Here is a 25,928-nt window from a genome sequence, read left to right on the forward strand (position 1 = left end):
CCAGGATGCACTGTGCTTTGACCAGAGCACCACATGGGGCAGAACCACAGACATCACCATAGTGATGTTAGTGTCACATTACTGGTACAGTACTGGTATTGTCATCAGAGTACTGGTACGGTACCTGAATCAGCACCACAGTACTGGTATTATCATCAGAGTACGGGTATTATCATCACAGTACTGGTGCAGTACTGGTATTATCCCCACAGTACTGGTATCAACATCAAAGTACTGGTATCATCATCAGAGTACTGGTATTATCCTCACAGTACTGGTCCCACTACAGACAGACACCAGGCAGCCTTCGTTAAGTCAATAAATAAAGTGTTTATTTGAGTGTTAATGTACAGTGGAATGTGGGGACGGCTCTGGGGAGAGGGACACCCCTCAGCCGGGGAGAGGGACACCCCTCAGCCGGGGAGAGGGACACCCCTCAGCCGGACAGCTCCGGGAAGAGCTCCTGAACGGCGATGTCCAGCAGAACGTAGGACATCTGAGGGGAACACACACACACACACACACACACACACACACACACACACACACACACACACACACACACACACACACACACACACACACACACACACACACACACACACACATGAATAAAATGGAACGATCTAAGCCAACCCTAACCCTTAAACCGTAACCTCTCGGCTACGGGTGAATAATGTACAATGTGTATAATGGTGAATGGACTGGATTTATCGAGCACTTTTATCCAAAGCGCTTTGCAATACTACCCACCGACGGCGGAGTCGACCCCTCAGGGCGACAGCCAGCTCGTCGGGGGCAGTGTGGGCGAGGCGTCGCCCTGAGGGGCACCTCGACGGTGACGTTCTCAGGCGTTCACCTGCTTGTTGAGGAGGGGTTGCTGCAGGCCGTCGAACAGCAGGCGGATCCCCTCGTACTTATTCTCCGGACCGATACACTTCTCCACCACATCTACACACACACACACACACACACACACACGCATACCCACAAACACACACACACACACACACACATACCCACAAAGACAAACACACATTAGTCAACAGGAGAATGCATCGCAAAAATGACAGAGGAGGGGAAAAACTACAATGATGATCAATGTATGGAAAGCGTTCGATATAGGAAGCAATATACAGAAACAGGAATAATGTCATTTTAATGACCATGAATGTACGAATATTTTGTCCGTCCTGGGCCAAAGGTGGGTCATCCAGGACCCAGATCACCTCTTTATATCAATACTTAGCATTGCTGGTGCTTGAAAATACGTCTCATTAAAAACGGCCTCTTGGTAGATGATGAAGATCGTTTCCCGGAACAGTCCTGGAGCGAGAACAATGCAGCAAGACACATGGCGTCCATTAGCAGAACCCCTGCTACACAGCACTGGTATTGTACCATACAAACCCCTAGCTCTAGAAGGCCCATCTACCACAATCGTTACAAGAGTCCAACAACACCGAGCTAATCTTAGCTTTGCTCACTCCCAGGCTCTTGACTGTGTTGTTAATCTCCGCCTCAGCCTCTGTGAGCTTCCCACACAGTGCGCCGCTAGTCTGGACACGCCGGCTCTTCTGTGAGGGACTTGTCTCTTCTGTCAGGGCCGGGAGACAGACCAGATGTACGCCACATTTCTTTGTGCAGTAAAAGAAGAGAAGACAACCCGATCAACGCGTCAAAGGCGCGAGACGACCGGGGGCCATCCGAGCCGGGGTTAACGTGTCTGTTTACAAGTCTTTGAGAAGGGCTTGTTAAGACGCACACTCTCCTGGGAGCAGTGTGTGGTTTGGCTGAGGAATTGGGGCTGAACCAGGAGCAGACAGACAGACAGGCAGACAGACAGACAGGCTCTGAGTCACCAGCCAGGCTCAGGGCTACGCCTCTCAGGAGCCGGTTGAGGGCCACCGGAGGGGTTATATTATATAAGACCATAAACCCTCCGAAGACCAGCACACACGCGTGAGGCCGGTTGGTGAGCAGCCTCACAGACGCTCCGTCAGCACCAGCGGCTGACTCACTGAAGGAGGGGGGGGGGGGGGGGGGAGCTCCTCACCCCCTCCCAGCAGGGTGGCTGACTCTCTGAAGGAGGGAGAGACGCCGAGATCGTTTAATGGCCTGTGGCATGTGCCACCGCGACCACTGACATACCATGGCATATGCCGTTCTGGAACGGTAACTACCGTTCTGAAACGGTAACTACCGTTCTGAAACGGTAACTGCCGTTCAGGTGGAACGGTAACTGCAGTTCCCAACAATGGTATGTGACACCAGCATAACTCCTCCGTATAATTTCAAGACGGGTATTGCCATAAATGTAAAGGTATATATATATTTGGTATTTAGTGACACAATATCACAACATAAAGCCGTAAATAAAGGGATTTACACATTTCTCTCGTCCGTGCTGTTGTAAGGATATTTCCGATCTGTTTCTTGTTGCTTTTGTAATGACAGATGCTTTTGAAAACAGCCGGACTTGCTCCGGTGACGGTAGTTATAGCCTAGCCTTCTAGGTGGCCATAGTGGTCGAAATGTGGTCGATAGTGTTTAATTGTGGTCGATAGTGTTTAAATGTGGTCGATAGGGTTTAAATGTGGTCGATAGGGTTTACATGTTTAAATGTGGTCGATAGTGTTTATATATGGTCGATAGGGTTTACATGTGGTCGATAGGGTTTAAATGTGGTCCATAGTGTTTAAATGTGGTCCATAGTGTTTAAATGTGGGCGATAGTGTTTAAATGTGGGCGATAGGGTTTACGTGTGGTCCATAGTGTTTAAATGTGGGTGATATTGTTTAAATGTGGGCGATAGTGTTTTGATGTGGTCGATAGGGTTTACATGTGGTCCATAGTGTTTAAATGTGGTCGATAGTGTTTACATGTGGTCGATATTGTTTAAATGTGATCGATAGTGTTTAAATATGGTCGATAGTGTTTAAATGTTCTTTTCCCTCACTCTCCACCTCATCCCTAACTCTCCTCCTCAAGCTGGTGTGTAGTGAGCGTTCTGGCACCGATTGGCTGCCGTGCATCACCCAAGTGGGTGCTACATATTGGTGGTGGTTAGTGAGGTCCCCCCTTCACTTTAGGCGTCTTTGAGTGTTATTAATTATTATTATTCTTCATGTTTAACCTCTGTTTTCCTTTTATTCCTAGTCTGTTTTACATAGTTTTGAATGATGACTATATGCTCTGTAAGGTGACCTTGGGTGTCTTGAAAGGCGCCCCTAAATTAAATGTATTATTATTATTATTATAGAGCTATAGTCTATTGCTTTGTTCCAATATCCATACTATCCGCAGTCATTATACTTTATTTTAGTATGACTTCTTTTTTATATAGTTTGAGTACGTAGTGCGTTGCAATTAAGATCAGGGCGAAAGGACCCGGATGGTATACTCAAAACGGTCAAACCGATGAGTGTGGATTGATGTACACCTTTCGTGCTCCACGGCAGCGATCTTAGCTACGTAGCTGAAGAGGCGGAGCCAGGCTGAGCCAACGTCGGCGCATTTTCTCTAATAGGTCCATGCATTTTCCACGTATCCTGCATTAATGGAGTCATTTTGTAGTTTTAATAGCTTTATAACTACTATGTGTAAAGAGTTCACCGTTCAAAGCGAGATGTTTATTGCGGTTGCGATCGTAGTTTCCGGTTAGTGCACCAGAGCCAGGTCCCTATAGGGGTGGCACTGTATGCTATGGCTAGACAGTCATCCATTTTTCCACTCGTGTTTTATCAAGATGTTCTAGTAGCGTAGCCTATAATAAAGCCTACTGTATGACTGCTTCAGCTCATAACTATTCAATAGGCCAAATATTAAGTTTTGCATTTGTTCTTATTGGTGTTTAACCAAATAATTTAAGTAGGCCTATAGGTTCCTATCATTTAACCCTGATCCAGTGTCATAAACCTTTCTATATCGACATGATCCAGTGGTATCATGGCATACAGGCTAAACGTTTTTCCGCTGGCAAGCCAATTATGTTAATCGGAATTTCCATTTCCTACTGGAACCACCGTTTTTCCGCTGGCATGCCACTCATGTAAAATGGTATTACCAGTTTCTACTGGCACCTACCGTTTTTCCGCTGGCATGCCACTCATGGAAAATGGTAATTACCAGTTTCTACTGGCACCTACCGTTTTTCCGCTGGCATGCCACTCATGGAAAATGGTAATTACCAGTTTCTACTGGCACCTACCGTTTTTATAAGAATGATTGTGTAGCTGTGAATCATGAGTGGTATGTGTGTATGAACGGGCAAATACCACAGGAAAGGAATATCTACTGGCAAACGGTAGGTGCCAGTAGAAACTGGTAATACCATTTTACATGAGTGGCATGCCAGCGGAAAAACGGTGGTTCCAGTAGGAAATGGAACTTCCGATTAACATAATTGGCTTGCCAGCGGAAAAACTTTTGGCCTGTATGCCATGATAACACTGGATCATGTCGATATAGAAAGGTTTATGACACTGGATCAGGGTTAAATGATAGGAACCTATAGGCCTACTTAAATTATTTGGTTAAACACCAATAAGAACAAAAGCAAAACTTAATATTTGGCCTATTGAATAGTTATGAGCTGAAGCAGTCATACAGTAGGCTTTATTATAGGCTACGCTACTAGAACATCTTGATAAAACACGAGTTGAAAAATGGATGACTGTCTAGCCATAGCCTACAGTGCCACCCCTATAGGGACCTGGCTCTGGTGCACTAACCGGAAACTACGATCGCAACGGCAATAAACATCTCGCTTTGAACGGTGAACTCTTTACACATAGTAGTTATAAAGCTATTAAAACTACAAAATGACTCCATTAATGCAGAATACGTGGAAAATGCATGGACCTATTAAAGAAAATGCGCCGACGTTGGCTCAGCCTGGCTCCGCCTCTTCAGCTACGTAGCTAAGATCGCTGCCGTGGAGCACGAAAGGTGTACATCAATCCACACTCATCGGTTTGACCGTTTTGAGTATACCATCCGGGTCCTTTCACTACACTTCCTTTCGCCCTGATCTTAATTGCAACGCACTACGTACTGAAACTATATAAAAAAGAAGTCATACTAAAATAAAGTATAATGACTGCGGATAGTATGGATATTGGAACAAAGCAATAGACTATAGCTCTATGGCCACCTAGAAGGCTAGGCTATAACTACCGTCACCGGAGCAAGTCCGGCTGTTTTCAAAAGCATCTGTCATTACAAAAGCAACAACAAACAGATCGGAAATATCCTAACAACAGCACGGACGAGAGAAACGTGTAAATCCCTTTATTTACGGCGTTATGTTGTGATATTGTGTCAATAAATACCAAATATATATACCTTTACATTTATGGCAATACCCGTCTTGAAATTATACGGAGGAGTTATGCTGGTGTCACATACCATTGTTGGGAACTGCAGTTACCGTTCCACCTGAACGGCAGTTACCGTTTCAGAACGGCAGTTACCGTTTCAGAACGTTAGTTACCGTTTCAGAACGGCAGTTACCGTTTCAGAACGGCAGTTACCGTTCCAGAACGGCATATGCCATGGTATGTCAGTGGTCGCGACGGCAGTTACCGTTTCAGAACGGTAGTTACCGTTTCAGAACGGCATATGCCATGGTATGTCAGTGGTCGCGACGGCAGTTACCGTTTCAGAACGGTAGTTACCGTTTCAGAATGGCATACGCCATGGTATGTCTGTGGTCGCGACGGCAGTTACCGTTTCAGAACCGTTTCAGAATGGTAGTTACCGTTCCAGAACGGCATATGCCATGGTATGTCAGTGGTCGCGGTGGCACATGCCACAGGCCAATAAACGATCTCGGCCCTACTGGAAGGAGGGGGGGGGGGGGGGGGGGGGGGGGGAGAGCTCCTCACCCCCTCCCAGCAGGTTGCCTGACTCTCTGAAGGAGGGGGGGGGGGGGGGGGGGGGAGCTCCTCACCCCTTCCCACCAGGTTGCCTGACTCTCTGAAGGAGGGGGGGGGTGAGGAGCCCTCCCTCACCCCCTCCCAGCAGGGTGCCTGACTCTCTGAAGGAGGGAGGGGGGGGTGAGGGAGAGCTCCTCACCCCCTCCCAGCAGGGTGCCTCCTCGGCACTCTGGAAACAGCCGAGTCTTCTCTGTTTGCCACCTGTGATGGAAAATCTACATGTTGTTACGTTTTTGGTCTATCTATGAACTTAAGTTTTGTTCCTATTTTGTGTGATGCATATATTGCCTGCCTTCTGCTCTCCTTTTGGGTCATTTAAAGTGTGAACGTTCGAGGGTCTTGTGATGCATTTCATTGCCTGCCTGTTCCTATCTTTTCGTGTGTTGTAAATCATCTTCCATGCAATCCTTTGATGTATGGGCCTGTTCCTCGACCCCCTGGCTAGCGTCAACGAAGCCAGAGGGTTAGATGGCACGGCCGCCACCCCCTCCAATGGCATCCAGGGCAGCTTCAGTTGTAAAGATAACCATCTGGTACACAAAGGCTTTTGGTTTATGGGGGACACACCCCCTCCAGAAGCCTACCGAAGTGAATAAGAACTCATTGATTCAAACACTCAGTGGACTTGTCTGAGCGTACCTTCAGAGAATGAAGTAACACGCAAAGAGAAGCTCCCATCTGAGGCCTCAGATTATTGTAATGTTTGCCTGTTATGTTGTTTGTTGATGCATGTTGTGATGTATCTTTGTTCGTACTTCTATTACAAATATATATGATCATTAATTGTCAACAGAATTGTGTGCTTTTTGCATCTAAATATCTCATCTGCTTAGACGCAAACTCTGATAGAGAAATTGCCACGACACACCAAGAGTCGCTTCTCGTGAGTCCCGGGCGAAGACACCCTGAAGAAGCGGAACCCCCACCTCCACCTCCACCCCCACCCCCAGCCAGAGCCCCAGCGAGGAGCGTGGAGATGAGTGACGATGACTGATGAAGGGTTTCTCCTGTTTTATAGACGTCTAGCTCTGGGGCCTCCCTAGTCTGACATCTGCTGTTAGAGAGAGATTGCTTTATACTGTCCGGTGGCTCACAGATCGACGGCTAACGGCTAACGGCTAGCGGCTAGCGGCTAGCGGTACTGGCTGTAGCCTAGCGAGGCCCATCGGACCAGAGAGCCCCCTCCAGGTGAGGCTCTCCAGACGACGCAGACACGACCAGCCTGCGGAGCCACTACTGACTGGGCAGACCGCCCCCTAGTGGAGGCCGCCGTACTGCAGCCGGAGGGGAGGCCACAGCTACGTCAGGCTCCTCCATCAGGGTGGAGGAGGTGATGGGGTTTTAGGTCAGAGGAGGTGATGGTGTATACGTGGAGAGGAGGTGACGGAGGACATAATAGAGTAGGTGATGGTGTAAAAGTGGGGAGGAGGTGCTGGTGTTTTAGGTCAGAGGAGGTGACGGAGGAGGTGACGGTGTTTTAGGTCAGAGGAGGTGACGGAGGAGGTGAAGGTGTTTTAGGTCAGAGGAGGTGACGGAGGAGGTGAAGGTGTTTTAGGTCAGAGGAGGTGACGGAGGAGGTGACGGTGTTTTAGGTCAGAGGAGGTGAAGGTGTTTTAGGTCAGAGGAGGTGACGGAGGAGGTGACGGTGTTTTAGGTCAGAGGAGGTGAAGGTGTTTTAGGTCAGAGGAGGTGACGGAGGAGGTGAAGGTGTTTTAGGTCAGAGGAGGTGACGGTGTTTTAGGTCAGAGGAGGTGACGGAGGAGGTGGTGTTTTAGGTCAGAGGAGGTGACGGAGGAGGTGAAGGTGTTTTAGGTCAGAGGAGGTGACGGAGGAGGTGAAGGTGTTTTAGGTCAGAGGAGGTGACGGAGGAGGTGAAGGTGTTTTAGGTCAGAGGAGGTGAAGGTGTTTTAGGTCAGAGGAGGTGACGGAGGAGGTGAAGGTGTTTTAGGTCAGAGGAGGTGACGGTGTTTTAGGTCAGAGGAGGTGAAGTAGGAGGTGAAGGTGTTTTAGGTCAGAGGAGGTGACGGTGTTTTAGGTCAGAGGAAGTGACGGAGGAGGTGACGGTGCACTCTGGGTTCTGACCTGGTAAATACTTCATCATCTCCTCAAACGTCTGCTTGGCGCGTTTCTGTCGCTCCTCCGGACTCCTCTCCTCACTGCCTTCACAGAACACCGCGTCTAGAGAGACAGACGGGAGACGGGGTGAGACGGGCCCCTCTGAGGCGAGACCTGTACCAGCGGATGGGGGTGAGACGGGCACCTCGGAGCTGGGTGATGAGCGACACCAGGCGGTGCTCCTGCAGCAGCGTGTCCACCCTGCCCTGCAGGTACTGGTCCATGTACGCCTCGAAGGACTTCTTGAAGAGGATCCGGCCCGCGCTCAACATGTGGTGCAGCCAGTCGGGCATCCGGAACACCTGTCGCCCTGCCCGCCCCAGAGAGAGAGACAGGCTTAGCACCCCCAGCCCCGCCATCAGCAGGAACCCCAGGGGGGGAATCTTACAGGGGGGGGGGTTCCTATGATGCATTGCTTTTCGCTGCGATCACGACCACACCATACCCTTACTGAAACTGAAACCCTTCAACAGAAAACCAACACGTAAAAGGTCAAAGGGTGAACAAGTGTGAAAGTATTTCAAACATAACAATGACAGCTTTTTCCTCCAAAGATGAACCTTAACTTGACTAATGGAGTCCTTTCCAATGCACAGTGGAGGCTGGTGGGGGCCTACTGCAGGGGGAGACTTGTTGCGGGCAGTCTAGAATTGTGTGTTTCTGTTTCTATTTGAGAAAGTGCGTCAGGGTTTGATATCACCTGCGTGTGTCCAAAGAGGTAGTTATGTTTTGAGTTATTATTCTGAAACCATATTCTGTATTCTGTTCCTGTTTGTATTTACAGCACAGCTCTGTTTAGCCTCACCGAGGTGCATCATGTGGTCGTACAGCCCGCTGACAGACACCATCTCCATGAAGAGGTTCTGGTTCTGCCGTCGGTCCGCGCCGTCCGCCAGGTTGGCGTTGTTCTGGAACAGCGGGCTGAGGAGCTGAGGAGACAGGAGAGCCGACTGACCAGAGACCCCACCAGACTACACGTGAGGAGACAGGAGACCTGAACCTTCTGACAAGAGACCCCACAGCCTACACACCAGAGACCCCCCAGACTACACACTGAGGAGCTGCAGAGACAGGAACAGTATGACTGTGTGTAGCCCACAGACTACACACCGCGTCCCCTCGGTCAACGAGTCGCTTAGCACTCGCTCCGTCACGTAGAGCTGTTCTGAAACCGATACCATCAGGGGACGAGCCCCTTTACCACACAGGCATAGAACAATACACACACGTGAAGACACACCGGGACCCCTGTGTGTGATTGGGTGGAGGTGGGGAGGCCCCAGAGGGGGTGGAGGTGCAGCAGGGTATTATGGGATGGAGGCCTACCTTTTTGTCGTCCGCTGTGGGGCTGATGATGGTAAGCTCCGGGCGGCTGGGTTTGGGTTTGGGCGACTCGCACGAGTTGAAGAATGACTGCAGGAAGGGATCCAGGTTCTGACCTCGCTGGAGCACAATGGGGGGGGGGGGGGGGGGGGGGGGGGTCAAAGGTCAAAGGTCACGGGTCGGACTCTCGTTGGGGAATGAAGTCCTGCTGAAGTTGCACTATGGCTGTTCAAAAATGTGACTTGGGTGTCAATACAGTACCCCCCCCACCCCCCTCGCTTCTCACACACACAAACACAAACTACTGTTTGTTTGTAAATGCGTGTGTCGGTCCATTTTGAATGTGTGCTTGTGGGTGTCAGTTTGGATATGTTTGTGTGTGTGTGTGTATATCAGTCAATCGGATGGTCTTTCAAAAAGGGGAAGCTCATTTTCGGCCTGCATCATATGAATTGTCAATTTATTTATATCTCAATTCTGCCCTCGGTTCCTTTTCAAGGAAATGCTTTGTGACCCTGTCATACCAATTAGCTGTCTTTTCCAGTGAATTGACCAGTTTCCTCTGAATGGCCAGCAGAGCTAGGCTGCTTAAACGGCCTATGCTGCTTAAAGGTGGAGGAATTGAGCCGCTTTAAACAGGAGACGCTCCTTTCTACACCTGCAGATGTAGCTCCCATCATTGCCACTAATGAGAACAGTTTGTAAAGCTGTCCAACTCCATGTCTTTCAGGAACACCAAGAAATCACACAGCTTTCCCCTGTCACCCTGCAGGTCTAACTTGAAGTTCAGACCTCAGTCTCCCTGAATCAAAGTGATGGCCAACTACCAAATGATAATAAACTCAAACAAGGAAATGTGGGAATTCTGTAACTGAAAAAAGGAATTGTGTGTATAAGTGCATGAAATGTGCGAGGAATATTGTCTAGCAATTTTGACAAGCAAATATCAAGAAATAGGTTGCAGTTTGTCTTTCAACTCGCTTGCAAAAATCTGCGAGGATCTGAGGACTAAAGAGAGCTCCGGCGATGTTTTATGGTTCAATATCGCTGTCAATCAAACGGCAACTGAGTCTTTTGCAGACCCTCCAATCATCACGCAGAAGCCCAGCGCCCAGGCCAGCCCCCCCCTCCATTCACCCCCAGAGACGCTGAGCGTCTGTGGGAGGGACATAATCGCAGCATTAGCCAATGAATGCGACTCTCGACGCACTAAAAAAAGCTGTTCAATGCAGCCCCATTGAAGTGGTTGGACGCTGAACTTCAACGGGCAAACTCACCGTGACGCTACGGAAATGTATGAGAAGGAAATCGAGTCATTCGATCTACGATAAGCATCTGATTCTGAACTAACTCGTCTTTGAGATGAACGTGTTCAAACGCATTTTTAGTCAATGAACTGTTAACCCAACAGATATTTCATTTTAGACATTTTAGGGGAACCGAGCTTCCCTTGCAGTCTTAAAGCAATCGCCACTGGTGTATGTGTGTGTATGTGCAAGTGCGTGTGCATATTTATGTATGTGTGCTTGTGCATGTGTGTTTGTGCGTGCCTGTGTGTATGTGTCAACGTGCATGTGTATGCATGTGAAAGTGTGCATGTACTTATATGTGTGTGTGTATATATTGTGCATATGTGGGTGTGTGGGTGTGTTTGTTTGTGCATGCGTTTGTCGGTCCGTGTGTATGTGTGCTTGTGGTTGTCAGTCTGGATATGTGTGTGTGTGTGCCAGTGGCGGCTGGTCTTTCAAAGATGGGAATCTCGACTTTATTGATATGTCAATTCTGCCCTCTGTTCCTCCCTAGAATGCTACTAGCTGTCCTTTCCAGTACCTTGACCGGGGTCCTCTCAATGGGCCGAAGAGCCTGGCTGCTTGAACGGCGCCGGCTCATTGTGTTAGCGGCGTAGGACTTGAGCCGTTTTAAACAGGAGAAGCTCCCTTCTACACCTGGGGTATGTGTGTACTGTGTATATGTGCAGGTGTTTGGGTATCTGTGTGTGTATATGAGCATGTGCGTGTGTTTATGCATCACCTCTTTGATGAGCTTCCCGGGGACTGACTTGAAGATCTTCCCTGCAGGGGAAAAATACATTAGATCAAACCATGGGTGTGTAACGAAGCTGTGTCCAAACCATCGAGAGTTTTATGTAATATGACGATGGTCTAGCTGTTTGGGGCGGGGTCTAGCCCTGAGATGGTGAAGGGGGCGGGGTCAAGCTCTGAGGTGGTGAAGGAGGCGTGGTCTAGCTCTGAGGTGGAGGAGGGGGCGGGGTCTAGCTCTGAGGTGGTGGAGGGGGCGGGGTCTAGCTCTGAGGTGGTGGAGGGGGCGGAGTCTAGCTCTGAGGTGGTGGAGGGGGCGGAGTCTAGCTCTGAGGTGGTGGAGGGGGCGGAGTCTAGCTCCGAGGTGGAGAAGAAGGGCGGGGTCTAGCTCTGAGGTGGAGGAGGGGGCGGGGTCTAGCTCTGAGGTGGAGGAGGGGGCGGGGTCTAGCTCTGAGGTGGAGGAGGGGGCGGGGTCTAGCTCTGAGGTGGTGGAAGGGGCGTGTCTCTAGCTCTGAGGTGGTGGAGGGGGCGGGGTCTAGCTCTGAGGTGGAGGAGGGGGCGGGGTCTAGCTCTGAGGTGGTGGAAGGGGCGTGTCTCTAGCTCTGAGGTGGTGGAGGGGGCGGAGTCTAGCTCTGAGGTGGTGGAGGGGGCGGAGTCTAGCTCCGAGGTGGAGAAGAAGGGCGGGGTCTAGCTCTGAGGTGGAGGAGGGGGCTGGGTCTAGCTCTGAGGTGGAGGAGGGGGCGGGGTCTAGCTCTGAGGTGGAGGAGGGGGCGGGGTCTAGCTCTGAGGTGGTGGAAGGGGCGTGTCTCTAGCTCTGAGGTGGTGGAGGGGGCGGAGTCTAGCTCCGAGGTGGAGGAGGGGGCGTGTACCCAGGTTGACGTCTGGCAGCATGCGCTCCAGGAACTGCGACTCCATGCTGTAGGGAGACAGGAAGTCGGCCAGGAGCTGGCTGTTGCAGAGCTCCGGGTGCTGCACCAGCCTCTGAGAACACACACGCAGGCGCGCGCGCGCACACACACACACACACACACACACACACACACACACACACACACACACACACACACACACACACACACACACACACACACACACACACACACACACACACACACACACACACCTTAGAAAGAAACGCTGGGGGATGAAACTAATTACCACATCACAACGACCACTGTCACACCTGGCCTGGGGCTCAGTACGGGAGAGGGTAACAGATTGGTTTGGCGCCTGGCCTTGCGTCTGGGTCAAGGTACCTGCAGATACTCCTCAAACTCGTCCTTCTTGGACACCAGGAACTCGTAGTTCTTGGGTCCGATGATACGCTTGGAGGGAAGCTGAGTGTCAGCAAAAGAGCCTGGAAGAGAGAGAGAGGTTAGGGTTCAGTAGAGCGAGGGAGGGCGAGAGAGGTTAGGTTCAGGAGAGAGAGAGAGAGAGAGAGGTTAGGGTTCAGTAGAGCGAGGGAGGGCGAGAGAGAGAGGTTAGGGTTCAGTAGAGAGAGGGAGGGCGAGAGAGAGAGAGAGGGAGGGCGAGAGAGAGAGAGAGAGAGACAGAGATAGAGAGAGAGAGAGAGAGAGGTTAGGGTTCAGCAGAGAGAGGGAGGGCGAGAGAGGTAAGGGTTCGAGAGAGAGGGAGGGAGGGCGAGAGAGGTTAGGGTTCGAGAGAGAGGGAGGGAGGGCGAGAGAGGTTAGGGTTCGAGAGAGAGAGAGGGAGGGCGAGAGAGGTTAGGGTTCGAGAGAGAGAGAGGGAGGGCGAGAGAGGTTAGGGTTCGAGAGAGAGGGCGAGAGAGGTTAGGGTTTGAGAGAGAGAGAGAGAGAGGTTAGGGTTCGAGAGTGAGAGTGAGAGAGTGAGAGTAAGAGTGAGGGAGTGAGAGTGAGAGAGAGAGAGAGAGATATCCATGCACTGTGTATAACGTTGTGCATGAAAGAGTGACTCACCGTGGAACTCGGTGAGTTTGGACTCTAGAACATAGAACTCCAGGTATCTTCTCAGCACGGACCACTTCTCTGGCTCATGTCCAACTAGAGAGACACGCAATACACACAACTGATCATTCCCTAAACCATTGGTTCTCAAAGTGCGGCCCGCGGGCCAATGGCGGCCCGCAGAAAGATTCCTGGTGGCCCGCAATGACATACAGATGTAAGTAAAAAATGAAAAAAGAGATTTTAATTCTTTTTTTTTATTATTATTATATCAATATTAAATTACACAAAAATAAATAAATATAAAAGAGAAAGTCGACTCTCTCTAGGTTTCAATTAAATCCTGTTACATTTTTTAGTTTTACTCGGACTGTACATTACTTTGAAAGGATGAACCTCAGTTTTGTGATTTAGACCGCACTTGACCTCCCTCCCAGAGGTCCACGGCGCAATGTTTTTTTTCACCACTGGGATGCTGACGGCGTTTCCCGCCTAATTATTTTTCCTTTGGCGGCTCTCAGTTAAATTCTGGGTTCCTAAATTGGCCATCAGCTGTCAAATCTTTGAGAACCCCTGCCCTTAACGTATCACACATCTCATCTCAGACGACCTGGCCCAGATAGAGTCCTTCCTGGAGCTTCCCGTATCAAAGGCCTGTTTCCACTGAACAACGACAGACGGATGAAAGGAGAAGCGCGCTCTTCTGAGTGTGTGTGAAGTGAAACCAGCCAAACAACAGGCTTTGATACGTGATCGCAGCCCCGTTTCAACTGCGTTACGGCACCACCTGGTGGCCAGCAGACATCAGGCAGAACATCCAGACCGCGAGTGAGAGGGTGAGGAGTGAGTGGGTGAGTGAATGGGAGAGTGAGCAAGTGAGAGCTTGAGTGTAAAGTGACTGTGTGAGAGAGTGAGTGTAAAGTGGGCGTGAGAGAGAGTGAGTGTAAAGTCGGCGTGTGAGAGAGTGAGTGTAAAGTGAGTGTGTGAGAGAGTGAGTGTAAAGTGGGCGTGTGAGAGAGTGAGTGTAAAGTGAGAGAGTGAGTGTAAAGTGAGCGTGTGAGAGAGTGAGTGTAAAGTGGGCGTGTGAGAGAGTGAGTGTAAAGTGGGCGTGTGAGAGAGTGAGTGTAAAGTGGGCGTGTGAGTGGCCCCACCCTCCTGGCGGTCGTGGCGCTCCACGTCGATGCAGAACACGGGGACCCGCTCCCTCTTGGCCTCGTCGTCATGGAGATCCACGTAGGGGATGCTGATGCCCCACGCCGAAAGGTTCCTCAAGGAGCCCACCGAGCTCGCCACCTCCGCCGGCCCGTCGTCCTCCATCACCACCGTGGCCTCCTCCACCTGCACCACCCACAGCCTTAACTTATAGAGGCCACAGCACCACCACCACCGTGGCCTCCTCCTCCTGCACCACCCACAGCCTTAACTTATAGAGGCCACAGCACCACCACCACTGTGGCCTCCTCCTCCTGCACCACCCACAGCCTTAACTTATAGAGGCCACAGCACCACCACCACGTGGCCTCAGGAGATCAGACCATCACCTGGAACCCAGACGAACCAGAGGACCCAGAGGACCCAGAGGAACCAGAGGAACCAGAGGAACCTGAGGAACCAGAGGAACCCAGAGGGTCAGAGGAACCAGAGGAACCAGAGGAACCAGAGGAACCCATAGGACCCAGAGGAACCAGAGGGTCAGAGGAACCAGAGGACCCAGAGGAACCAGAGGGTCAGAGGAACCAGAGGACCCAGAGGACCCAGAGGAACCAGAGGAACCAGAGGAACCAGAGGAACCCAGAGGAACCAGAGGAACCCAGAGGAACCAGAGGAACCAGAGGGACCCAGAGGAACCCAGAGGAACCAGAGGAACCCAGAGGAACCAGAGGAACCCAGAGGAACCAGAGGAACCAAGTGGATGTGGGCGGGGTCTGGGTGTGGTCTGCCTGTGGATGTGGGCGGGTTCTGGGTGTGGGCGTGGTCTTGGTGTGGGTGGTGTCTGGATGTGTGCGTGGTCTGGATGTGTGTGTGGTCTGGATGTGGGCGGGGTCTTGATGTGGGTGTGGTCTGTGTCTGGATGTGGGCGTGGTCTGTGTGTGGGCGGGGTCTGGCTGTGCGCCCACTCACGGCCTCGTCGGGGTCGGTGACGGCCCCCTCGGGCAGCATGGAGCCCTCCATGGTCGTGTTCTTGAAGACCCCCCGGATCTTACTGCCGAGGCGGGTGATCCCAAACGCCTCGCCGCGCTTCGACGCGTTCCTACACACACACACACACACACACACACACACACACACACACACACACACACACACACACACACACACACACACACACACACACACACACACACACACACACACACACACACACACGATTTTGAGATTTGAAAGCGTGATGAAGCCATAGGACTCGTTGCTTCGCGTCACCGTAGCTCTGACCCCTGACCTCCGGGGCCAGAGGCGTGACCCCTGACCCCCTGGGCCTGACCCCTGAACCTGCTTCTTAACGGTGCAGCCACATTACTCGTCTTACGGATAAGCAGGTCACTGTAGCGCAGCATGCGCTACAGTGACCCCCCCACACACTCAGGGGGGCTGATGACGGCAAGATAGCCTAGCATTTAGCCGCTTCATGCTCATACAGCTAGCCTAGCATTTAGCCGCTTTATGCTCATACAGCTAGCCTAGCATTTGGACACTTCATGCTCATACAGCTAGCCTAGCATTTAGCCGCTTCATGCTCATACAGCTAGCCTAGCATTTAGCCGCTTCATGCTCATACAGCTAGCCTAGCATTTGGCCACTTCATGCTCATACAGCTAGCCTAGCATTTGGACAATTCATGCTCATACAGCTAGCCTAGCATTTAGCCGCTTCATGCTCGTACAGCTAGCATAGCATTTGGACACTTCATGCTCATACAGCTAGCCTAGCATTTGGACACTTCATGCTCATACAGCTAGCCTAGCATTGAGCCTCTTCATGCTGAGACAGCTAGCGACCGATGGCTTTGCTAGCCGCACTGCGCACACTCCTAACGCCACACTAACAAGACTTATTGAAGCTTATTGAACACAACCCAAGCACTGCAAAGGGATGCAGGTGGTGTTCATGCGCTCGTTCCACACGCAGCACTGAACAACAAGCTGGGCTCAGACTCACCTCAGCTCGTCCAAACTCAAGCTATTCCTGGAACAACACCAACATCACGTTTAGCAACTAGGGCTTCAAAGGGATGAGCCTACATGACACCGGTGAAAAGTAAACACGTAACTCACTGTGTGTTACAGTGATGAGTAACACGTAACTCACTGTGTGTTGCAGTGAGGAGTAACATGTAGCTCACTGTAACATACAGTGAGGAGTAATACGTAACTCACTGTGTGTTACAGTGAGGAGTAACATGTAGCTCACTGTATCATACAGTGAGGAGTAACACGTAACTCACTGTAACATACAGTGAGGAGTAACATGTAACTCACTGTAACATAAAGTGAGGAGTAACATGTAACTCACTGTAACATACAGTGAAGGAGCTCCTCACTGTATTTGTGTATGTGTATGATGTAAAATACTGGACATTACAAAGGAAATGTCCAGTATTTGCCAAGATGTGTGGGAAAGCTACACCTTTTCAAAATAAAGTTTCCAAACTGTATCCAAAAGGAAGTTTGACGGAGGGTAGGAACAGCAGACGGAAACGAAAGGCGGGAACGCACCTGGTGAGTTTAGAGTTCCTGGTGGGAGACTCCGCCCCCTTCAGCAGGTACCTGAAGTACTGAACACACAGACACACTCAGTGAGGCCCACCCTCCACACAACAAACTCTAACTCAGTGGACCTCCAACGCTTTCTACTAGTGTACCCCCTCTGAGAAAACTAAATAAATAATATAAAGAATGGATGTGCCTAAACATGAATATTAAAAGGGTGCAAAAACTCACAACTGACTTAGAGACATTGGCCAATGCTAATAAGGACTCATTTGTTTGTGGGACCCCCCCAGGATGAGGGTGGAACCCCTTAGGGTGGGCCCCCCCAGGGTTCCTCAGCATCGACCTACCTCGTCGCTGTGGCAGAACAGGGGCGTGAAGACGTCCTCCAGCAGAGACAGGACGTGCTCGTAGGCCTGGAACAGGCAGGGCAGCGTCTGCAGCCGCACCACGCCCGGGTACGGGCCCTCCGCGACTGGGAAGCACAGAGCAGGAGCTCAGGCCCCCGCACCTCACACCCAGCATTCAGAGCACTGCAGCCTTCACTCATTCACTCAACCTTCACTCATTCACTCCACCCTTCACTCATTCACTCCGTCCTTCACTCATTCACTCCACCCTTCACTCATTCACTCCACCTTCACTCCGTCCTTCACTCATTCACTCAACCTTCACTCCGTCCATCACTCCGTCCTTCACTCATTCACTCACCCTTCACTCATTCACTCAACCTTCACTCCGTCCTTCACTCATTCACTCAACCTTCACTCCGTCCATCACTCCATCCTTCACTCATTCACTCCGTCCTTAACTCCATCCTAAACTCTATCCTCCACTCATTCACTCCATCCCTCCGTCCTCCCCCCACTCCTCCCCCCCTGGGTGGGGGCGGTGGGGGCAGCGGCCTTACTGTTTTGGATCTCCTCCACAATGGCGGGCTGGAGGCGGATCTTGTCGGGGCTGTGGTCCAGGCAGTAGGCCTGGTGCAGGTGCTGCACCTCCCCGTGTAGCGCCTGCAGCTGCTCCTCACTCAGCTCCGGCCTCAGGATGCGGTCGTTGAACTCCTCTGGGGGGGGGGGGGGGGGGGGGGGGGGGGGGCACACCGTGAGACCCCACCCTCACCGGGACCACAGGGGGTCAGACACAGGGGGGACCCCCACCCTCAACGGGACCACAGGGGGTCAGACACAGGGGGGACCCCCACCCTCAACGGGACCACAGGGGGTCAGACACAGGGGGGACCCCCACCCTCACCGGGACCACAGGGGGTCTTGTGCAAGTGGACTTCATCCCTTCATCTCGCTCCATTTTATAAAGGTCTTACCATTGTGTCTGACCCATTCATACTGTGGGGGGGCAGTGTGTGTGTAATGTATAGCTGTATACATAGGGGTGTGTGTGTGTGTGTGTGTGTGTGTGTGTGTGTGTGCGCGCTCCAGCTCACCCACGCTGAGGCAGAACTGCAGCACATGCACGGCACCCTCCTGCTTCAGGAAGTTCATGAAGCGGAACAGAAGGTCCTGCTGCTCCCGGATCTCCTTGAGCTCCAGCTTCAGGACCTGCACGCACACGCACAGGCACACGCGCACGCAGGCACACACACACACACACACACAGATCTATCAGTTCTAGAACCTTATGTTATAACATAGATCTATAGGTCATCGAAGAGGGTTTGAACCCAGAACCTCTCAGCTGGGACGGACAGACGGACGTACCGAGGCCTTCTTGTTGCGGACCTCTGCGTAGCGCTGCAGGAAGGGGACCAGGGCGGAGGGGGGCTCGCTGGGCTCCTCCAGCTGCACACAGAGGGGCGGGGTTAGAGAACCAGAGGGACGGGGTTAGACGGTCAGAGGGGCGGGGTTATAGAACCAGAGGGGCGGGGTTAGACGGTCAGAGGGTCAGGGTTAGATGGTCAGAGGGGCGGGGTTTGACGGTCAGAGGGGCGGGGTTTGACGGTCAGAGGGGCGGGGTTAGACAGTCAGAGGGGCGGGGTTAGAGAGTCAGAGGGGCGGGGTTAGAGAGTCAGAGGGGCGGGGTTAGAGAGTCCGAGGGGCGGGGTTAGAGAGTCAGAGGGGCGGGGTTAGACAGTCAGAGGGGCGGGGTTAGACAGTCAGAGGGGCGGTACTGCAGAAACTCTTCAAACCACTCATGTTTGGCAGATACCAGCTCCCAGCTGGAGGTCTAGACCAGCGGTTCTCAATTGGGGGGTGCAAGTACCCCTTGAGGTCCTTTTGAGTACAACCGGGGATACTCAGACAAATACAAAGACATCAAATCATTCACCCTGTGCACGTTTGAATTTGAAAGATCAACAATAAAAAGAAAATCAAGAATAGTGGTCAAAATGTAATTCTGAAAACAAGGAGAAACGAGACTCAGAGAAAAATAAATAACACTGAAATGTCGTCAGCTTCAGGTGAGTCTCTTTGAACGGGGTTCCCCTCTCTGACCCTCCCCTGGGCGTTGGGCTTCTTTTGGGGGGAGAAATCAGCCAACAGTGTCATGAAGCTCAGGCCCAAGTTTCTCACGAGCACCTCTCCCCCAAAAAAATGTTTAGCCGGTGAAAGGGGTACTCGGCTGGAACAATATCTCAGAGGGGGTACACTAGCAGGACCGTCTGGAGCCCCAGGGGGCGGGGGGCGGGGCCGAGCCTTACCGGGCCGTCGTCCACCAGCAGCAGCACCATGAGGTTCAGCGTGTCCTGGGACAGAGAGCAGAGGGGTCAGCGCGCGGGGGGGGGGGGGGGGGCCTTCACCCACACATTGAGTCTGAACCCCACTTACCGGGTCGGCCAGGAAGTCCATGGTGGGCAGCATGACCGAGCCCGAGACCACCTCCCGGAGCAGCAGAGCCAGAGACCTGGGGGGACCCCACCAGTGACCCCAGTTAGCTCACCCACTGACACACCAGTTATTAGGGTACAACATGATGACCAGCCTTCCTACAGAAGACCCTCCCCCCCCCCCCCCCCCCCCCCCCCCCCCCCCCACCACTGAGCCCGGTGCAGGCGGTTCATTGTGAGGGGGCGACTGAACCCCGGGGCCCCCGTCTTGTTGAGGTGGAGGGTTGAGTCCAATAGAGCGACCCTGGGTGGGGTTAGTGACCCTGGGTGGGGTTAGTGACCCTGGGTGGGGTTAGTGACCCTGGTTGGGGTTAGTGACTCTAGAGCATTGGTTCTCAAAGTGCGGCCCGCGGGCCAATGGCGGCCCTCAATGACATACAGATGTAAGATAAAAAAAAAAAAAAAATGATTTTTTTTTTTTTATTATTATAATATCAATATTAATTTGAACAAAAATAAATAAATATAAAAACAAAGTCGACTCTCTCTAGCTTTCAATTAAATCCTGATATTTGTTAGTTTTAATCCGACTGTACATTACTAAGGATGAAACTCAGTTTCGTGATTTAGACCTCACTTGACCTACATTTTTTTCCTTCGGCGGCTCTCAGTCAAATGTTGGGTTCCTAAATTGGCCCTCATTTGTCAAAACTTTGAGAACCCCTGGGTTAGTGTCTCCAGAGGAAGACTATATCCAGTGACCCTGGGTGGGGTTAGTGACCCTGGGTGGGGTTAGTGACCCTGGGTGGGGTTAGTGACTCGCTAGTGGAGGAGCTTTAGGGTGCGTTTGATGTGCGGGTCGGGGCCACCTGCAGCCGGTGGCCTTGGGCGGCAGCACGTGGCTGAACAGCAGCTGGGCCAGACTGCGGAGGTACAGCAGCTCATCCCGACGGCTCCGCAGCGCCAGGTGGAGGTCAGCCCCGTAGGCCTCCAGGGCGGCCTGCTGGAGGCCCTCCCCCCCGGGGCCTGCACACACACACACACACACACACACACACACACACACACACACACACACACACACACACACACACACACACACACACACACACACACACACACACACACAATGAAAAACACACACACACACACACACACACACACACACACACACACACACACACACACAATGAGAAACACACACACAAAAACACAGACACACACACAGAATGAGAAACACACACACACAAAGAATAAAAAACACACACACACATAGAATAAAAAACACACACACACACACAGAATGAGAAACACACACACACACACACACACACACACACACACACACACACACACACCACAAGCATGCAAACACATCCCCCACACACACAGAATGAGAAACACACACACACAGAATGAGAAACACACACACACACACACACATACACACACACAGAGTCAGTGATCACCAGGTGCGGCTGGTCCTGGTCCAGACCCCCCCCCCCCCCCCCCCCCGGTCTCCCCCGTCCTACCTCTCTGCTGCACCCGGCTCATCACCTCGATGTGCTTCAGCACCGCCGTCATCACCTTGTCCGCAAACACGGACGGGACGTCCACCTGGGGAGACAACAGCGTCACTACTGACTGGGACAGGGTGGGAGGGACTGACGGACGGACGGACGGACGTCCACCTGGGGAGACAACAGCGTCACTACTGACTGGGACAGGGAGGGACTGACGGACGGACGGACGTCCACCTGGGGAGACAACACCGTCACTACTGACTGGGCCAGGGTGGGACTGACGGACGGACGGACGTCCACCTGGGAGACAACACCGTCACTACTGACTGGGACAGGGTGGGAGGGACTGACGGACGGACGGACGGACGTCCACCTGGGGAGACAACACCGTCACTACTGACTGGGCCAGGGTGGGACTGACGGACGGACGGACGGACGTCCACCTGGGGAGACAACACCGTCACTACTGACTGGGCCAGGGTGGGACTGACGGACGGACGGACGGACGTCCACCTGGGGAGACAACACCGTCACTACTGACTGGGCCAGGGAGGGACTGACGGACGGACGGACGTCCACCCGGGGACACAACACCGTCACTACTGACTGGGCCAGGGAGGGACTGACGGACGGACGGACGTCCACCCGGGGACACAACACCGTCACTACTGACTGGGCCAGGGAGGGACTGACGGACGGACGGACGTCCACCCGGGGACACAACACCGTCACTACTGACTGGGACAGGGTGGGACTGACGGACGGACGTCCACCTGGGGAGACAACACCGTCACCACTGACTGGGCCGGGGTGGGAGGGAGGGAGGGAGGGAGGGAGGGAGGGAGGGAGGGAGGGAGGGAGGGAGGGACTGACTGACTGACTGTATGTGTGTCTGACTGAGGGTGTGTGTGTGAGTGTGTGAGATAGACAGTGTGTTGGCGATGGACAGTGTGTGTTCCTCCGTCACCTTCTGCGCTCGCCGCACCACCACGGACGCGAAGAAGCGGAAGGTCACCCTGAGCTCGTCCACACAGGCCTCATCGTCTGTGATGTCCCTGTGGGAGAGAGACACCCAATCAATACCGTCACCCTCTGTCGGTGCACACTAGTGGAGGGAGGGGGGGGGGGGAGAGAGAGAGAGAGAGAGACAGAGACAGAGACAGAGAGAGAGAGAGACAGAGAGAGAGACAGAGAGAGAGAGAGAGAGAGAGAGAGAGAGAGAGAGAGAGAGAGAGAGAGAGACAGAGACAGAGACAGAGAGAGAGAGAGAGAGAGAGAGAGAGAGAGACAGACAGAGCAGCGGTCCAGACTCACCTGTACCACGGGTACACAAAGTTTTCCAGCACCAGCTCAAACACCTACACACCAGAGAGACACAAACATGGCTGTGTTTGGGGATTGAACCAGAGTGAAACACACGCTAAACTAAGTTCTACGCATTCTCCGATTTGCCTTTTATAAGTAAAACAGAGTAACTTTAGTACCTCGGCGATGGAGGCGTCCACCTTGGAGTGGACCTTCAGGTCCAACCAGGGCTGATAGTTCTCCAAGAGCAGCGTGGGCCTGTTAACACAAACCACATCAGAACCGCAGTAGGAACGACACTACGGACTCAACTGCACTGCCTCGAACGACCACGAGGGGGCGCCGGGTCCCACTCTACACAACTCAACAGAGAAGTTCAAAGAAAAGATAGTTACCGCGTTATAATATAGCTTAGCTTTAGAGACACTTTCAATACACATTTTCAATGCATAACTGATGATTTCTTGTTGTTTTTAAAGTAATATTATATTTGAACAGCGTGAAAGAGCCAAGAAGAGGATAAGAATACATTAAGTGGATGGTTTGACGTACCGGTGTCGTTTACAGCGCACCTTGCCGCAGACGGCGCAACTGCTGCCGAGCGGGAACAGCTCCTGCTGCAGCGGCCGCTGACAAACAAACAGAACCACGTCTAAATCATACCCTTACAACAATAAAACATTATCAATGACGAAACGAACAGAACCACGTCTAAATCATACCGCAACAACAATAAAACATCATCAATGACGAAACAAACAGAACCACGTCTAAATCATACCCTAACAACAATAAAACATTATCAATGACGAAACGAACAGAACCACGTCTAAATCATACCGCAATAACAATAAAACATCATCAATGACGAAACAAACAAAACCACGTCTAAATCATACCCTAACAACAATAAAACATTATCAATGACGAAACGAACAGAACCACGTCTAAATCATACCGCAACAACAATAAAACATCATCAATGACGAAACAAACAGAACCACGTCTAAATCATACCCTAACAACAATAAAACATTATCAATGACGAAACGAACAGAACCACGTCTAAATCATACCGCAACAACAATAAAACATCATCAATGACGAAACAAACAGAACCACGTCTAAATCATACCCTAACAACAATAAAACATTATCAATGACGAAACGAACAGAACCACGTCTAAATCATACCGCAATAACAATAAAACATCATCAATGACGAAACAAACAGAACCACGTCTAAATCATACCCTAACAACAATAAAACATCAATCACGAAACAAACAGAACCACCTCTAAATCATACCCTAACAACAATAAAACATCATCAATGACGAAACAAACATAACAACGTCTTAATCATACCGCAACAACAATAAAATATGTTGTCAAGGACTCATAACATGCCTGCACTTAACAAAATAAGCCAGAATATGAGTGGAAATAAATACTAATACAATTAGAAGTTAGACACGCATGCACTTCAGAAAATGCTTGGGGCTAAGCCCCCAGCCCCCAGCCTCTAAATCGTAGTGACGTCCCTGGTCTAAATTATACCGTAACAGCAAAAACATCACCAATCAGCAGGTTTTACATCCATCTATGTTGGTCAATTAATAAAGAACATCAATTTACATTCTCAGCCACTGTGACCGCATGAAATCCACAATTGTATAACGTTTAATCAACCTGAAGCAATTATAAAGTAGTAATTAAACACCGGTGGGCCGGTAGTAAAAAGAAGAAAGTTGTATTTAAATTTAGTTTATCACATGTTTCCCCTGTTAAACCCCGAGCCTCACCTTGCTGCGGGGCCTATCGGTGAAGAGGACGTTGGGCAGCAGGGAGCCGGGCCCGAGGGAGCAGTAGAAGGTGGTGACGCCCGCCAGGAAGGACCAGAACACCAACAGAATGTGGATGTACCTGACGGGGGGGCGTCATGACAACAACCCGTCAATCAACTCACAAACACACATAACTCCACAACTACTTTTGTAGGTTGTATGCTCAACATGTACTTTGTTGCCGTGTTAATGGTTGGGAGAAACACAAAGTCTCCAAATGCGTCTCCACGTATTTGGAGACTTTGTTATTGTCTGGTGTGAACTGTGTGAATTCTGTGCAGTTTGAATCAGAGTGCGTGTGTGAGTGTACCTGCTTGTCTGTCTGTCTGTCTGTCTAACTATATAGAAAACAGATTACGATAGATATAGGAGGTGGTGTCCGGGGATCTACAGAGCTGCGCATGCCCAGACCTCAGCCCCTATCGGCTGACCACCTGAGCGCCGCTCACCTGTTGAGCAGCACGGTGAGCAACAGCAGGGAGGACAGTACGCAGCAGGACAGCGGGTACTGGCGGCCCGCCTCCCGGAGCAGGTCCACCTTCAGCCACCGCCTCAGGTGGCCCAGACATCTCCGGATCAGCCCCGCCATCACGACCCGGGACCTGCGGGTAGAGTGGGTCACCACAGCCGTCACATGACACCGCCACTTTAATAATAGTTGTACAATAAAGTAATAGGATAACTATTTCAGCGAGTTTATGCTAGGTTGAGTACACTGTGGGGCCAGATATCCCTCCCCATCTGGCAGAACTGATGAAGTATCGATGGACTAGTGGCGCTAAGCCTCCTGAACAGAGCGGACGGTGAGCGGTGTTAAACGGTATCAAACAGGGACGAACCGGACGGGTTGTGACGGCACCACGCACCGCGTCCCGCAGAAACACTCCGAGCGGTCACTGGTTACGATGGTTTCACCCGAGTAGGTTCTTCTTTTCCATGTTTTAAACTCCACCACTTCACTGACAGCCGTTTGTTTTCCAGTCTGGAGGACGAGTTCCGGTTTGGAGCGCCTGGTATGGGCTCCGGCAGGACCCGGATGAGTGGAGTCAGAGGACGGGGCGGGGCGGAGAGAAGTTCCGGTTGGGCGCGCCTGGTTGGTCCTTCGGCGGGATCAAGAGGAGCGGAGTCAGAGGACGGGGCGGGACGGAGGGCAATGTAATTACTAAACTTTTGTTCAATAATAATATAAAAACACAAACCAGAAAACATTGAAACCAACAGGCGCTTCATAAATTGACCTTTAACTGCCAACCTTCCAGAGGCTTTAAAACACGTAATCCCTAATCCAAAGGATTAGATAAAACAGAATAGTTTAGATATCAACATTGACTGATTCAATTATTTAGTGCATATGTTGAAAATAAAATAATTATTGGTATTCAAATTCAGTGGTGTGTAATTATGAGTAAACAAATCTCAT

At 51.4% G+C, this 25,928-nt stretch overlaps 1 protein-coding gene and 1 long non-coding RNA gene across 10 annotated transcripts; one reads left to right on the forward strand and one right to left on the reverse strand.

Moving 5' to 3' along the window:
* Positions 1–310: 310 nt before the first annotated feature.
* On the reverse strand, positions 311–25,576 carry snx14 (sorting nexin 14). 8 transcript variants are annotated; one of them, XM_030345124.1, is made up of 29 exons: positions 25,375–25,576; positions 24,958–25,110; positions 24,467–24,587; positions 23,214–23,290; positions 22,841–22,919; positions 22,671–22,714; positions 22,324–22,411; positions 21,366–21,450; positions 20,703–20,859; positions 19,835–19,910; positions 19,708–19,752; positions 18,767–18,847; positions 18,493–18,607; positions 17,959–18,114; positions 17,399–17,523; positions 17,055–17,113; positions 16,498–16,524; positions 15,463–15,592; positions 14,493–14,679; positions 13,354–13,437; positions 12,673–12,773; positions 12,286–12,397; positions 11,409–11,449; positions 9,381–9,497; positions 8,860–9,025; positions 8,200–8,364; positions 8,022–8,117; positions 860–951; positions 311–496 (listed from the first exon to the last, which is right to left on the reverse strand). In XM_030345124.1, the coding sequence occupies exons 2-29, from the start codon at positions 25,095–25,097 to the stop codon at positions 437–439; spliced, it is 2,826 nt and encodes a 941-aa protein (XP_030200984.1). In that variant the 5' UTR covers positions 25,098–25,110; positions 25,375–25,576; the 3' UTR covers positions 311–436. The 8 variants fall into 8 exon arrangements, 7 of the variants coding, with proteins under 7 accessions (XP_030200984.1, XP_030200983.1, XP_030200986.1 ...); XM_030345123.1 differs by having other exon boundaries at positions 25,348–25,576; XM_030345126.1 differs by having other exon boundaries at positions 8,860–8,983; positions 25,348–25,552.
* Positions 7,350–7,970, forward strand: LOC115534346 (uncharacterized). Of its 2 annotated transcripts, none has more exons than XR_003974311.1 (3): positions 7,350–7,411; positions 7,610–7,702; positions 7,836–7,970. It is a non-coding gene; the product is annotated as an uncharacterized LOC115534346 (long non-coding RNA). The 2 variants fall into 2 exon arrangements; XR_003974310.1 differs by having other exon boundaries at positions 7,374–7,405; positions 7,604–7,702; positions 7,836–7,964.
* Positions 25,577–25,928: the final 352 nt, after the last annotated feature.

The sequence above is a fragment of the Gadus morhua genome, chromosome 21 (assembly GCF_902167405.1).
Source record: "Gadus morhua chromosome 21, gadMor3.0, whole genome shotgun sequence".
Classification (NCBI taxonomy): Eukaryota; Metazoa; Chordata; class Actinopteri; order Gadiformes; family Gadidae; genus Gadus; species Gadus morhua.